The sequence below is a fragment of the Chaetodon trifascialis genome, chromosome 24 (assembly GCF_039877785.1).
Source record: "Chaetodon trifascialis isolate fChaTrf1 chromosome 24, fChaTrf1.hap1, whole genome shotgun sequence".
Taxonomy (NCBI): domain Eukaryota; kingdom Metazoa; phylum Chordata; class Actinopteri; order Chaetodontiformes; family Chaetodontidae; genus Chaetodon; species Chaetodon trifascialis.
In genome coordinates this window covers 7,621,440-7,638,033 of record NC_092079.1, presented here as the reverse complement: position 1 = coordinate 7,638,033, position 16,594 = coordinate 7,621,440, and the positions used below count along the sequence as shown (strand labels likewise).

Genomic DNA, 16,594 nt, shown 5'->3' with positions numbered 1-16,594 from the left:
AGGAAATTCTTCTCTGGCACTTCATGACTAGACGCACTGACACAAATGATGCACGAGAAGCGCAAGCAAGGACTTAGTTTAGCCTTTCCAAGTCACACTGACCCCAAAACCCACAGCGGGACGTATTCTGGGAAAGACCCTGTTCAAAAACCTAACCATCACTCATTGCGTTGTGCACAGACGCCAGTGGGAAAGCAAGAAAGCGGAGGACAGCGTGACCATGAGTTCAAACTGTTCAGGCCCACAACAAGGGCCTGAACAGACCCTTTGATTTACAAGCCTCGCAGCTGTAAATCAAAACAACTCTCAGGGGAGCCTCCTCTTGCCAAGTTCATCCATATTTTCTTGGGAGTTCTTCTGCATGCCACACTGCAGACAAGTAGAAACCGCAAATTCTGAGAAAGCATTTTCAAATGAGTGAGCCAAATTCCTGTTTTCCAAGAAATGTTTTGCTAGTTTGTGACATTACACTTTGCAGGTGCCAGGGTGGGGTCACTGTGCATCGTGGCCCTGACCTGAATTCAGTTCAGATTAAATCAGTCCCTAAGAGGCAGTTTACACTTTTATACTTTTAGTAAAAACACATTGAACTGTAGGGATCTTTGAAAAAACAGGACTTCATAAAGAGAGTTTCAGGTTGATGTCGATGTCCTCGCCACATGTCAGCACACTTGTTATGGATCAAATTTGAGAAACCTCCCTCTGAGAGAAAGACCACCTGACACAGTTTGCCTTCACTGCAAGCCATTTCAGTGCTGCATGCCATTTAAATACAGCTCACTTTACAAAAGACAAACGATTTGCTGACAGATTTGAATATTCAGGTTCCACAAATTCGTGTAAAAAAAGGCCCCGCTCTTTGAATAGAATCGGCATGGCACAGCGCGCCAAAGCTTTCCAACATCTGGATCCAATGATCTGCCTTTGTCCAATCACCAGTTGCCAGGGCCACACAGATGTGCTGACAGGGTTTCAGCCAATCTGCCATCTCACGTACTGCTTCCTATAATCCTCCTCCTTCACCAAACCCTGCAGCCTGCAGCGCTCTTTAAACACCTCGCTTCTGCTTGTTTTTCCTCCTCTTACCTTGCGCTACAGTTTTGCATGTGGACCAGAGCATCCCGCTGATTTGCGGTTTACATTTCCCAAACATGCGCTGCCCGATGTGTAATTTGGTGTCAGTGACTGCAGTTGCTGTGTCATGGAAATAAAAGTGCACCGTCATCATAACAAGTTTGTGATTCAGAGCAACCACAGCCAGGCAGTTTACAGTAAAAGGCATTTTTTTGGCAGAAAAATATTGATTGGCACCGGGTCTGTTTTGTATCTTTTCTGCAGCCTGTAAAAAACACATGAGGTTTGTTTTTTCTTTTTTTTAATTAAGAGACCATCACTGATGCTGTGCAGCTATTGATGTGGTCTTCTTGCACTTTGATTCCCACATATAAAATGAAAATCTGACAGTGTGGCCATGACTCAGACTGGGACTTTCCCTTGATGTGTTTCTGTAGGTGGCGCTCTGCTTGATCACCGCTCATGCCATTCATTTGTTGATTCGTTCCAAACAAACACTGCCGCTGATGCCAGAAACATGAAGCACATCACTTCCTGTGCAGCATAACAGTCATTCATAAGAAAATGTCAGTTTGCTTAAACAACCCTGAGGCACGCTTGAGAAATCCATCCATCCATCCATCCATCCATCCATCCATCCATCCATCCATCCATCCATCCATCCATCCATCCACTTTCTATGCCGCTTATCCCTTTCGGGGTCGCGGGGGGGCCGGAGCCTATCTCGGCTGTCAATGGGCGGGATTGAGAAATACAATCTATCTTATTCATCATTCTTTCTCAGTAATCTTCCACATCCATGAGCTCCACCTGTACTTCACATGAAACACACAGACACACTTACATCGCTTTAAGGTTCAGCCCCACTGTATCCAGACTCCTGGAATTGTTTCTGAAAGTCGAGTGCTTACAGTATCTGACTCTATCTCTCTGTGAGAGTATATGGGGGAGGGCAACACATGCTGCCTCAGCACATTTCCAGCGGTTTACTCTGCTTTGTCCCTTACAGTAAGCTCTTACTGTGTCATATGGTGCACATCAGTCACACAAACTAGTCATCTGTTGATCCACATCAAGCTGCGTGCACTTGGAGTGATAACTGGCAGCAAGTTCAAGCCCAGAAATGCACTGTTTGTAGTGCGAGTACATCCGTTTTCTATCAGTTTTCTCATAAGCAGCCCATGCACTCAGACCCAGATTGGGTCTGCAGTCCCTGCAGCATGATGTGTGCCTCTGGGTCTCCTACCTCCACATCCAGGTGGGATTCTGATCAGAACTCCTCAGCTGGCTCCTTTCAACATTAGGGAACAATGATTCCTCTTCAGCTGCTTCTGAACACAAATCAATCCCAACACGAATGTGATGAGTGAGTCCACCTGTCACTCTCATGCTTTATCTTATGTTTCAATCAGCTTTACAGTGAAACAAGGTCAAATATTTTGATTATTGCTATTGTATATTAAGTAAGGGGTGTTTGGGTTCAAGTTGCCGTGTCCTGGTATCAATTTAAAAGCAGACTTTCAGCCGTAGAAGTATCTTAAAGCCAAAAGCTAATCTCACTGGATGGTTTAAACCTTGGCAACATGGCAAATAAAAATAAAATAGCAATCTTTTTAATCATCTATGGTGTGCATATTATTAGTAAAGCAGCTAGTAGTCAGCAATGCCACCCAGCTAAGCTATACAACTGGTTTACTTGGTTGCATAAAGGCTTTGGGATGGTGATGCATGTAATAAGGTAGGTTTTTGCTGACTTGATGTCTGATTTGCCACCTGACTGAGATGTTGGCCTAAAAAAAACCTTCCAACCAAAAGAAAGCGTCTTGCAGCACAAGCTTTCAAGATATCACTTTCACAAGGATTACTTCATTGTCTGGCAAACTTTTTCTCTCCTGTAATGCAGCACATGAGCCCGAGGTCCCGGGGCTGAGGAGAAATACGACACTGGAGCGCTGTTTCCCATAGATTGTATCACGGCTCCGAACCATTTTCTGCTGAGGTTGCTTCTTTTCTCCGCTTTTGATCATTCTCTCCGTTCAGACATCGCTCGACTCCGGCCCTATTATCGCTTCCAGAGCGAGTACGGCAGCAGCTTCGGTGTCTTCAACAGATTAAGTAGGTCACGATATGAGAGCCTCGCTGCAGACAGAAGCAGATGAACAATGGAAGAGAGAAAGTAGTCAAGAGGGGCAAAAGATGGGTGACTTGAACGGTCAGATATATGAATTCTGAGGAGGAAAAATCCCTCTCAAACTGCCTGAGAATCCACAGGGACGTCATCTCATGTATTCCGTTACTCCCCAAGCCTCTTCATAATATTCTCACTCATGACAGCTTCCAAATTATCAAAGGATGCATCGCTTTCTGACTGATGCACACCCAGGAGTTGAGAAAGTACAAGTATTGAAATATTAAAGCACTGCTCTGAAGAAAGGGCAGGAGTGAACATGCTTACTAGTGAGCACAAAGGCCTGAAAATTAGCATTTTGATGGGTAATGATTGATTTTTTAATACTTTGGTGTCATGCCAAACATTTGTCCAAGGTCTGGGGCTCCGTTTACAAAAGAGGAGACTGACAAAAGTGAGAAATCATGGAAACAGAGAGAGAACAGGCTTTCTGTATTGGCTTTTCACAGGGAGGTCAAAGGTCAGCATCACTGTTTCAGCAGCCCAAATTACTGGCTGGATCCCTTAAGGGACACAGAACCTGAAGACTGGGACCTGAACTTGTGCTACGTCACCAAATTACATAATCTCGCCCCACTGAGACCTAATGGTGCATTCAGGTGCTGCTCGACAACGTGCCAAGTCAGAGATTTACAAGTTTATCACCTGGAGGTTGTCTTAAAATAACACATAAAACTTAAATACCAGTGAGTCTGAGTTTATGGTACAAATGGCAGAACTGCAATATTTCACACCAACTTATCATAAACTCCATGCATATCAATTAATTTTTTCCCTGCGATGAACAGCACGTCTCGGTCGCCAACAAGACAAAACACAACGTTAATGCTTAATATAGGAAACAGTGGTTGAGGGGGGAAAAACACAATGTCTATTTAGAGGCTGTTCTGGCAACATGTATGACAAATCCTTGAGGTGCTCAGAAGAAAATGGTAACTTCATGACAACTATATGATTGAAAGCTCCAGAACAGCGACTAAAGGCACCTGAAATCCCATTATTTGCATCCTGCAGTGGCTTTTTTATTGGTCTCACTGATCAATGATGATCTTAACACAAAACACCTGGTGAATATGCCGCGGTCACACCAAAGTTCCCAAATTCAGTTTGACACCTGGGCACATTTTGAGAGACAAAAAAATACACTGTGGTTGCAACCATATTTTTTGAGAAGCATTTTGAATAATACAATCCTCATTAATCCGTTATATGACATATTTAGTCTAGAACTGTGGACTTTGGAGGATTCAGTCCCTGAACTGGAACACAGCTCAGGGTGTAACATGTTTATTTGTCCTGAACCAGCCGGTACGGGACGTGTGACTTCTTCGGTTCAGTATGTCCTGACGACCAAATCAAATTAGTCTTGTACTCTCTAATTCGGTTAGCATGTGCAAATCTTAAAGGACATGCTCACACACATAAGTTTTTCCACTTGGCTAATCGGACCTCTGCTCAGGTTTACAGTTGATGCAACTAGACTGAGAGTTATGTGAGGTGTAATTTGTCCTTTCCTAACAGGTGCACTGAAAGCTAACAGGAGAGTCAAGCACGGTTCAGAGAAGAGCTCCAATCAGCCACGGTAAGTGAAAACACCTGTGCTGTGGGGGTGCAGGGCTTTTAAAGTGCAATTTGTGGCGCGAACACAAAAGGAAAAACTGGAGCTGGAAAAGCTGTCTGGGAGTGTTGTGGTTTCCCAGGAAGTTACAGCAACACTGGACTAAGAGTGGTGGAACGGATGAAAACTGTGTTCCAGCATTACCAAGCCCAAGCTAAACCTACCTAACCAAGAATAAAGCCAAGTTATGTACTGAACCGTGGATTTTGTGCACCACTACACCCCTAAACAGCTGGGGTGTTGCAAAAGGAACATACACTTGCTAATATAGATACCCATTAAAACCTCAATCAGACCTGACACTGAAACCTCAGCACTTATTTAATCCTGGGCTGAAATTCAAAGAAAATCCCAACCATTCACCTCAGTACAGAACACAGAGAAGCACCATCTGTGCATCATATGGCCCATATATGCCAGCTGACTCAGACCCAAACTATACAGAAAACCCAACCTAACAGATGTAGCAGTGGGTTTTACAAAGCCCAGCAGTACTTGGACCGAAGCTCGTCTCACATCTGGAGACAACAAAACAACTGTAGACATATTAGCTTTGCCAATATGCCTCTGGGTAATAAATCATCAATTTATGAATCATAAATGTGTAGGAGAGTCTCAGGACGGTCTTTGAGAGGGGGCTTTTTTGCTGGAACCTGTGAAAGACAGATGCGTCGCACAGGTTTCCAGTCTGAAAGGCGCTCTGTCTTCAAATCTGGCCAGGTAGGGAAATGAAAGGGCTGTGTGGGCGATGCTGAGCTGACCTTTCCGCCTCGTGTGACGTCATTTGACACCTGATATGGCGCAAAGGTCAAGGGCAAAGGCAAAGGGGTCGGATGAGCTGAATGGAGTTTCACAATTGGGGGAAAGGGAGGGAGAGGAAGTGAACGCGGAGGCAGCACAAAAAAAGCTCCACGTACCTTTTCCAAAGGTCAGTTTCAGTCCTGACTGACCTTAAAAACATTTTCAATTGGATTTATCCCATCACCGGATGCTAAAACTCCACTTGAAGTGCAAAAGTATGATGGAGAATAACAGGATGTAAGCAAAGAGGTAAATAAAACCAAGTAATCAAGACATGAAACAAGGCAAACGCAGCCTGCTCCAAGAGGATGAACATGACCAGGGTCAAAAGCATTAAATTAACTCCTGTTGGACTCTGCAGGGACTCTGTTTACTAAAAACACAAACATGCTGATCATCTACAATCCTCAGACACATATTGGTATCTGCCAAAACATCAAGTGAATTATGAGCATTTTGTACTCAGTTACACTCCATGAAAGCTGGCCACTTATCTCGCTGGACACTGACCTCGCTGAGTCATAAAGTAAGGTCAGTCTGAGTGCGGTTTGCCCTGATCTGGACCTATAACAGCGAGTCATTGAGCAGATCTTCGGAGGATACATTTGTTATGGTTAAGACAGCATCGCACAAATATTTAAAGCTACAGTACTCTGGCAGAAGAGAGAAACCCAAAGATATCTGAGGGGAATTTTAAAAGCGTTCTTGTTTCACAAGCAGGAACCCACCCTTAACTTTGAAAGCCTTAAGTTTTGTTATATAATAAGTGTATTTGGTGCCACGACATGGTCAGATTTCACGAAAAGGTTTCTGTTATGGACAAAGAAAGAAGAAAATGACACATGTTAGGGTGTAGTGGGGTGTCTGTATCCATCTGGCAGCTCCACAGGGGAACAAAACCATGTTTGTGGTCAATATAAGTATCTGACTGTGACTTCCAAGGAGGTGATGTCGAACAACTATTTGATGGAGATCAGCATCTGGGATTTCTGATTTAGACCAGTCCCAAGCCCGGACACCATTATTTCTTGGATCAAGAAACCAAACTAGGAATTTGAGTGTTGCATATGGTGTGCAGCACGGTGGAGACCCAGCAGGGCTGCTTGTATCTTGTGACAGAGAGGAAGACAGGAGATCATTAATGTTCAGTTCAACCACAAAGCCCTCATTTGTATGTGGATGAACACTGTAAAAAATGTCAGTCTGAGGAAGAGCAGGAAGTCAAGCGAGTCTGTATTTATTTTTATGGTTTCTGTGAGCAGTGGAACATGCAAAAATCACCATGTTCTTATCTGGAAGCCAGAAACACACTGAGCCATAAATATTTTGTCAAGCTCTCTCCACTGAGTTTTGGTCCATTAAAGCAAATCTATTATTATCATTCAGTTCTGTTGACCCTAGAAACATTTTTCTCAAACAAAACAAACCACGTTTCCCATAATAATACCAACGTGACATGAACTCTGTTGAATTATGACACATTTTCTTCTTTTTCTGCCAAAGCATGCTTGCAGTCATGGCACGGTGGTCATTTGTGATTCTTTCCTCAGAGGTGCTGCTTTTTTTTTTTTTTTTTTCTCCCCCTTCCTTGAAAATGACTTCTAAATCCAGCAGCATGGCGTGGAAGTTCATTGGCTGTCATTCAAATAACCTCATCAGCAATTTAAATGAACTTTCCAGAATCCCCTTGGCACAACGTGGTCTTCTAAGAAGTGATCTGCCGTGTTCTTAAGCGCAAACTAATGGTAATAATGATTATTTTTGTCTTTTTGTGAGTGCTGAACGGCCACTGCGCAGCCAGAGAGACAGGGTCTTATTCAGCCGCCTTCAGGAGCATCGTCTCGTATCTGGCAGATCTGGAGGCATGCCAGCACCCGCCCTGTGAAATCAGCATCGCAGCGCACGGAGTTGACAAGTGCGCCTCCCCCTCCAAACGTTGTTTGACATACCCATCGTTATAGGCTTCGCCTCTGGCAGTTTCTTTTTTAAAAGGCAAGCTCAAAGCCACAGATTATACATTTAGCTCACAAAGCGTGCGGGTAAAATAACCTACAGAGAGAGCGACAACCGGAATCAGGCTTTCTTTATCATCTGGAGACGAGCAGCTTGCGCGTAAACGGCACCAGTGAAGGGAGAGATACGCGGCGTCTGGATATTTTCTTTTTTTAAATTTATTGCTGCAAGGTTGGAGGACAGCGCAGTGGAGAGCGGAGTCTTTGCGAACTGCGAGCATCGGATGCGGTGACATTTGGGACTTGAGCGCGCAAAGCACCTGTGGATGCAACACTCCCGCCCCTGATGTGTGGACTCAAACCGTTTGCAAAGAAAGGCTTCACTACAAGATATAGTTGATAATCGTTGCGGTTTCGGCCCAGACCCTGCAGTTCAGACCACAGGCGCACCATGCTGCTGAGTGTTTCCTTCCTGGTGGTCCCCCTGCTAAGCATAACCGGCTGCGGCTCGTCGTACGTGCCGTGCCAGCCGTGCGATCAGAAGGCCCTGTCCATGTGTCCACCGGTGCCGGTGGGCTGCCAGCTGGTGAAGGAGCCCGGCTGCGGCTGCTGCCTGACGTGCGCGCTCGAAGAGGGACAGCCGTGCGGCGTGTACACCGGGCCGTGCACGCGCGGGCTCCGCTGCCTGCCCAAGAACGGCGAGGAGAAGCCGCTGCACGCGCTACTGCACGGCCGCGGAGTGTGCAGGAACGAGAAGTTGTATAAACTGCTGCACCCGTCAAAAGGTAGGCCTGCGGAGAGGTGACTGATTCAGATCACAGAGGCTGCACTGACGCTTTTACAGGTCACTGACTTTAACTGCTTGACTGAATTAATTGAGCCATTCATTTATGGCTTTTAATCATTAAAGTCAGTGTGAAGCATCTTTTATCTTCTCTTCCCCACGTTATTCTCCTCTGTAGGACTTTAAAGTCAGGTTACGGCATTACACCTGTGGTGCTCTCCTTAGCAATCATTTTGATAAGTCTAATATTGATGTCAGCTGATAACGTTTCAAGTGCATGAAGCCAAAGATCTAAAAGGCTCTGGTGCAAAGAAATAGCAAACAGCTGGACAGAGGTGTCACTCCTCCCTTGTCCATGAAGGAATTTTAATGAAGCCCTCAAGTGACACACACACACATACACACAGAGTCAGCCAGTGATGCAGTGGACACACTCTTACGCTATTTCACACCCTGTCATAAAACTGTGCTCCAACATGCAAGCTGTGAATTTACTTTATGTTTTGTAAAGGTGGGGTTCAAAAAGGAGGGTGAAGTGAGTTTAGGTGCCCCCCTCTGTCACCTTGTCTCTTTTAGAGCCAGCGAGGCTGATGTGGGTCAGCTCACAGCCCCCTTGAAGATGAGCTGACACCTGTCATTACTGAGGCACATGTCTCAAGAGCCCCCCCGTGCACCCTGACCCCGTGAACTCTGTCAACAATTGGTGCTGAGCGCCAATCAACCTGTCATCTCAGTTTGAAAGGCCCCTCGTGGGGCTGCAAGACTTAAATCAGTGGGTTTCGTGTGAGTGGCCCATCGCCTCAGGGCCCCCCAGCCGACATAAAGAGAGGGAGATGATTACAGGTGGTGCTCCGCGAGGCTCCTCGCTGGCTCCTTTGAATGGCAGTTCAGGGACAGTCACTCTGTCTGCTTGGGAGCACTTTGTGGAGAGCTTTGTGGGAAATGTTGGCTCGTGGCCCTTGCCCTCACTCTATCCAAGGTGTGAAATCATATTTTGCCCTTTTCCCTTCCTCTACGGTTTCTTGTCTTTTCTTTTGACTTTTTTTTTTGTCTTTAAGCCTTTCTTTGTCAGGTCCCATGCATCTACCACCTGTCCCTTTTCCCACACCTAACCCAGCTTTTTGTCTCCGTCGCTCTATTCTCTCCCACCACACTGCCTCTTCTCCTCTTTCCCTGCCTGGCTACTGTCCCTCTTCATCTTTTCCCAACCTATTCTTCTCCCCCACATACCCAGTTTCACCCTTTCCATTCTGTCTCATGCTTTATTTTCCGGCAGATTGGGGTTTTAGTGTAGACTCTGGAAACATAAATAATCCCACTGGCTGTGTTAAACCTCAGTGGGCTGAGGCAGAGAACCGCAGTTTTTCTGGATAAGTGGAGTCAAGTCCAGAAACAAAAGACGGAAGACAAGAGGCATTCAAATACAAATTATATCAAGCTTGTTCAGCAAGCAGTCTGACATTTGCTGCCCATTTTTTGTTTTCTGAGATTCCCTTTTCACCATGAAATTTTGCAAGTCATTTTGCACTAAAACTGATCATTTGGCGAGTTTCAGCCTTCGGAGCAGCTCTGCATCTTTGAAATTGTTGTATAACCAAAAAAAAGGCAAAAAAAATCTCCCAATCTTCTATTCATCCCCTCTTCCCTTTCCCACTCTATCCTTTGCTCCCTCCCACCACTCTTTGTTAGTCCCACCCTGGTCTCTTCATCTGTCTCCTCTCCCTCCCTCCGTCACAGCACTGCAGGCAGGCCCAGGCTGTGCAGTGATTCAGCAGAATGCAGGCTGAGCGTGGGTTACTGATCCCCCATCTGTCTGCCCGTCAGCCAGCTTCTCCATTAACTCCACATCTCCTGCTGGGCGCTCTCTCAGCACATGAATTGTACAAAACCTGTGTGCCCACTGATAAATACACACCTCATAGCAAAAACATGTTTTATAGATGCTTGAGAAGAGCTACAAAATGAGATAAAATGATATGAGAGGAGTTGCAAAAAAGGTGCATTTGAGTACATGTGTGATTTTGTGTGATTTTGCACTGCTACATGCATGTGTGCATTCTGAGCATTTTGCACATTAATTATGTGTCTAACATCAGAAAAGAGCAACACAAGCTCTTACTCTAACCTGGAAAACAGATTCCTTCATTAGATGAAACAAGAAAGGAAGCTCTCCTGTCAAGAGTAAATAAAGGAAGGAAAGAAGCATGGACAGAGTTTTCTGTCACTAGTTCCTGCAGGGATCCGGCTCTCCAGGATCACCACGTCTCACAGTTCAAACAAAGAGGAAAAGGGAGAGGAAGAAAGAAAATGAAAGACGTGATCAGTCAGCACAGGTCAGATTAGACAAGCTGAAGGATTAGCAAGTGAGGACTTGATTGGACTCACACCGGCTGCTGATCTGCTTCGGCTTTCTCTGCAGGAGACTGGAGGATAGGGGGAATCTCTGTCGCTTTTTCCAAGAACATGTCATTATGTGGATGGATGACATCATGATGATCTTCATCATGATGGTGGGGTGGGGGGGGTGGCTTGGGAGGTTTTAAGCATCATTTGCAACGTGGCGATGACCTTGTTTCACCGCCCAGTTAGCTTAGTAGCTTAGCGATCACGTCAGTGCAGAAATGGAAGGGGTTTATATGCAGAATTTTCAATCTGCCAAAATGAAACGGAAACAAGTGCGTGACACAGCGGTGGAAATGGGCCAGCTGTGGCTTAGGACACGTACAAGTCTAATGCATTAAAGCTATAAATGAAGTGAAATATCAGTTAAAAGTGCTTTGGGGAAAGAAAGCTGCAGCCGCTCATTCTGGCCTCAAAACACTGGCTGTGGTCGTATGAGGCAAGTGTGGGACGAGGGAGAGGGGCGAGCGCTGAGGTCTGTGCAACTGTGTGCGACTCCCCAAAATTTAGCCAAGAGCTGTATTTTTGCACGGATGAAAGATGCATGAACATGAGGGCTTCTATGGGGGCTGGGACCCAAAATGGGCTGCGGCTGTTTCTGGTGGCTTGCCACATGACAAGTGTAATAGCATGTTTTCATGGGCCTGGGTGCCAGGGTGAGACTAAATATCTCATTTAGGTCACGGCTATAAAAGTTTTAAAACCCCTGGTCTACATATACCCCAAACTGGCAACCTAACTTGCCATAAATGTAGGCTATGTTGTTCCGTATGTCAACACATCCAATCTGAAACTGGCCAGTCGCCACTAACTGTGCTAAATAAGCATTCATCCGCTGCAGTGAAATCATCATTTCGTGCTGTGACGTTAACAAATGAGCTTAGCTTCCATTGTAGCCGCTCAGACAGGTATGTCTGCAGGTGGAGCCGTCCCTTCTTCAAGCAGTCTCTTGAAAGCAACAGAAAAATGCTTTGAAGCCCTGTACGCACAGGACGAATATCACACCTGTGGACATTAAGTTGTTTGCAATAATAGGCATCATTGGTTATTTTAATCCTGTTTGTCTGTAATTTGTAAAGTTCCAGTTGAAATTGCAGACCATGCTGTGATGAATCCTCTGATAACAGTCATCCTCTGTGAATCAAGCTTCAGATAATTGCAGCTGGACTTTTTTAGTTAAGTTAGGTAAATTTAGTTAGGTAAATTGTGAATTAGCAGCTTTAAACCAGTTTAGAAATTTAATTAGATTTAACAGCAGAACTGAAAAGGAAGTTTTTCAATTCGATTTTTAGGGCAAAGCAAGTTTTTAATCATGACATTTTTGAGACTTAAAAGAGCCCTGTGGGGGTTTTGTCCACTCGTAGCGCTGTGGAGAACTGCTTTAACACAAGCGTGCATGTGACACAATGCACATTCCTGCTAAATGCAGGGGGTTGCTATTGCATGCAGACTACGTGATGTCCCTCACTTTAACTGTCAACTCCGCCACTGATGAGACATGATGGTGCTGAAAGCCCCAAGAAATTTAGCGAAGCACCAGAAAAAGGCAGAGAAGAAAACTCCTGATGGATGCACACAATGCAGTTTTCAGGAAACAATCAGCTTTGCGAATGTGTTATGAGGAAGGAAATGCATGCACTACTTTTTGTTAGGCCTAAAGGATACACATGGTGCACTTTGGAAAGAAACACTGTATGTAAACACAACTTACTGTTTACAATAAAACCCAACAGGGTACCTCTAATAAATCCCAAAGGTGCATGCTAACGATCTCGCCTGTCTATGCCTCCCTTTCAGACGGAGAGTCTCTTGATGACGCCGTGCTACCCGTCCCTGAGTCCGTGCCGCCCCAAACCAAGGTGCCCTTATATGGAAGAGACCACATCAGCAGTCGGAAGGCGCAGGCCATGAAGCAGGCTAAGGACCGCAAGAAGCAGCTGGCCAGGCTGGGACCCACCAGCAACTTGGACTTCTCACCGCTCAGCATGGATAAACTGGAGCCTGAGTTTGTAAGTGAAGCAGGGATTACCAAGAGTGAAAAACTGACTCAGCTCAGAGGGAAGCTTTAGCCTCACTGATTGATTTATCTGAACCATTTTTTTGTTTGGATACTGGCAAACAAACGTACAGTACTTAACCAGACAAACCTTTGATACTGCGTCAAACTTTATAAAGAAACCAGTCCTGACAAATCAGCCAAGATGCCCGCAGGGCCATTTTCTCACCTGACAACATGGTGTGAACAGAGTGAAATGCAAAATTACTTTCGTCCTCATCAGTGGAGGTATTTCCCGCCTCCTTTTTCCTGATTTCTTGGGTAACTTTCAATGGCATTTTGAACCATAACTCGCAAACACACATTTTGACCATGCAAACACTCACACCTGTGTATGTGTGTGCAGGGGCCCTGCAGGAGGAGACTGGATAATCTCATTCAGAGCATGAAGGACACTTCAAGGGTGTTGGCTCTCTCTCTGTACATTCCCAACTGTGACAAGAAGGGTTTCTTCAAGCGCAAACAGGTATGAATCCATCTTTCTATGCCAGACAAGGGTCACATCTGCTTTATAGCTACAGCATCTTGACGCAACTGAAACCTTTTAACCGTCCAAGTATCTCATCCCTCCCTGTCAACTTGTTTCTTGTAGTGTAAGCCGTCCCGTGGTCGGAGGAGGGGGATCTGCTGGTGCGTCGACCGCTTTGGCGTGAAAATCCCCGGCATCAACTACGCCGGAGGAGACCTGCAGTGCAAAGACCTCGACAGCAGCAGCAACAGCAACGAATGAGAGTGAAGTGCTCGTGCCCGTTGAGCCCCGATCTTCTTAAAACCTGCCAATCAAGCTAGCACACTTAATGACTGCCAATCAGGAAAATATGGCACAAATGCTTATATATATGGTCAGGTGTGATGGACTGCGTTGTTTTTGTTTGTTTTCAAGGGGAGCTGAACTGAAAAGCTTGCTTGGGTGAAAAATCTGCACATGTAGGTCTCTGGCTCCCCACTGACTGTATACTATGTCTGAGGTTAGCTAACACCTCACCTCTTTATATCCATAGATAATAGAGGATTATATATATTTGTATGATACTGATAATATGTTGTGTACTTATGAGTCTATTGCTAAATTTACTTCAAGAAATTCTGGGACAAGACATACTTTAAATGTGGCTAAAAATCATTTTTTCCCCCTTATTTTCATCATGACGATGATTGGCATGAAAGATGATTAAGCTGTTCTTGGTCTGGGAAGGATCCCTGTAGGAGGCTGGGTGTATTAGACTGTCATTACAAGGGAAAACCAACTCATGAGTGGGCAGACTCAGCTGACAGCCATTTCTGATGCCATGTCAGCTTGATAGCTATCATTGTTTTTGCAGATTCAGAAAATCACTGTCCACTTCAGCAGTTAACAGAAGTCTGCACACATAAAAGAGAATAGTCTGATATTGTGTGAAAGGAATTTATTTGCAGCTGGTTAGCTTAGCATGATAGCTCGCTTGGCTCTGTTGAAATGCAACAAAATCCACCTACTAGCACTTCTAAAGCCCTTTAATTAACATGCTATTTGCTGCTGTTTGTTTAATCCGTACAAACAAAGTTTGATGTTTCATGGGTGAGTGGGGGGTTAAGTGCCGGACTATTTCTTGGACTATTTCTTCTAACTTCTTGGAGTCCAAGTAATAGAAACCAATGCTCAAGTTTCTCAAATCAAAATCAACAACAGCATGTTTATGACTCATGTAAATGTTTTTGCCAGTTATACCCCAAAATTAGTGTGTTTTTAAGCAACTGACTCCTTTTCTGTTGCCAGAGGACAAGTTTGTTTGTCTTATTTTTTGGATTTCTGGTGTGTCACGTTTGTCGACATGAATGCGCCCCAGAAAACAGGGACCAGTAGCAAGCAGTACGGAGGACAGTGACAGTTTTGCATCTTGCACAATCCGAAGAACAAAATCGTTGTTGCACGTCGTTCCCCTAGACTGTAAAAAACAATAAATTATGTTCTTGGCTATGTTAGGTGGCAACCACCGAAATTTCAACGTGCGTCATTGCATAGCCCCAGAAAAGAGGTGAAAATTAGCATAAAGGGGTATGAATGAAAAAGGCGGATGAGAGATGATTGCATCCTGCATCTCAGTTTCAGTAAAATCACTGTGGGACCATGTTAACATCACTCAGCTCTGGCTAAACCTTCGTCCTTGCGGTGCACATAGCCGTAACTGTAGCTCATTGCTCTGCCACTACCAGATGACTCTTGGATGCCTCTGCTTGTCAAACTTGGCTATATTTTAGGTGATCAAGCCCTCATAAAGTGAAATGACCACCTCAGACAGACCCATGGTACTGTCCTGAACCAGCAATTAGGATAAAACCTCAGAAATAAGCATTCTGTACTGTACTGTAAAAGGTTAGCTATCTAACACTCGCCTTTTTCAAGTCCGGACAACTGCATCCACTGTTTGTAAATGTATGTACAGTGTGTGAGTGTGTGTTTGCATGCTCCTGCGTGTGTCTGTATGAATGTGTGTGTACTGTACTGTATGTGCCCTTATAGTTCTCAGCTGCAGAAAACTCTGGCTTAAATTTTCACAAGCCCGGCCTACCCAAGCTACTGTGCGACAAAATGCAGCGCTGTGCATTTCCCTCCACACACAAATCGTATGCAAAGGCCTCACGTTGTTTATGTTTCCACGTGCAGGGTCTCCACTGCCACCGCACAGGCAAATCTGCCAGCCGACGGCCACTTGCTCTCAGGTTTATCCTGCAAAGAGCGAGGTTGTAGAGTTCGTATGGAAATTCAAGTGCCTTCTGACCCGCGCCACTTTGAATTTTGATTTGCATGTGGACCCATCGTGTTGTTGAATGAGCAGCGGCACAAAAGAGGAAAACAATTATAGGCGTGGATGCGGACAGATTTTTGTTTGTTGTTTGATTTTGGTTTTCAGTCGGTTGCCGACAAAGATTATCTCAATCTCACAGTCAAGCGCTGCTGAACAGAGGACAAAATCTTTGCTGTCCCGCTCAAAAGTTTCTTTAGATCCTCTTTTTGTTCAGTTAAAGACTCCTGTAATCTCAGACATTCCACAGGCCTCATCACGATGACATTAAGAGAGCATCGACAGGGGCTCATCAGCCAGTCCCTCCCATTGAAACTCCTCTCTCATGTTCCAGCACACTAACACAGTGACACTTTGAGCATTTCAGAATCTCAGTTAGACAAAAAGATTAATGTGAACATTATGGTGAAATATTTATCAGGCGTGTAATTGATGTACTCTTTTGTTTTGTAATGACAAATCACTATTTAAATAAAGTTCGTGTACTCACAGAAACGTGTGAACGCTGCCAAATTGTTGAGTCAGTTCTTTTGTGGCTGTTATCTTTGCGACCTTGACACTGTTACGTGCACTGATGTGGTTCTCCATGCAGGTTGTTTCCACCTGCTGTCAAAGGCAAAACTGCCTGCTGTGACATCACTCACTGGGTTACCAAAGGTGAGGCACATTTTACAAAGATTCAACACATAGCGAGCAACATGGCGACATCCAGACTGAAATATCTCAATAAAGGTTCTGCACAGACATTCATGGTCCCCACATGGTGTACCTTCTTACTTTAGTCAACCTGAGTGAGTCTGAGCAAACACCAACAAGTTTTATTCTAATTAGCAAATGTGACCGTGCTAGTAAGCTAATCTAGATGATGGCAGCAGTCAGAATTAAACTGTGTAATCAGTGTGTTAGCACTGTCATGTGTCATGTGAGCCTGTTAGCAC

At 44.8% G+C, this 16,594-nt stretch overlaps 1 protein-coding gene across 1 annotated transcript; it reads left to right on the top strand.

The window, feature by feature from the left end:
• The first annotated feature begins 7,529 nt into the window (after nucleotides 1–7,529).
• igfbp5a (insulin-like growth factor binding protein 5a) lies at nucleotides 7,530–16,169 on the top strand. Its single transcript, XM_070957656.1, has 4 exons — nucleotides 7,530–8,418; nucleotides 12,615–12,826; nucleotides 13,220–13,339; nucleotides 13,466–16,169. The coding sequence occupies exons 1-4, from the start codon at nucleotides 8,085–8,087 to the stop codon at nucleotides 13,601–13,603; spliced, it is 804 nt and encodes a 267-aa protein (XP_070813757.1). The 5' UTR covers nucleotides 7,530–8,084; the 3' UTR covers nucleotides 13,604–16,169.
• The last annotated feature ends 425 nt before the right edge of the window (nucleotides 16,170–16,594 follow it).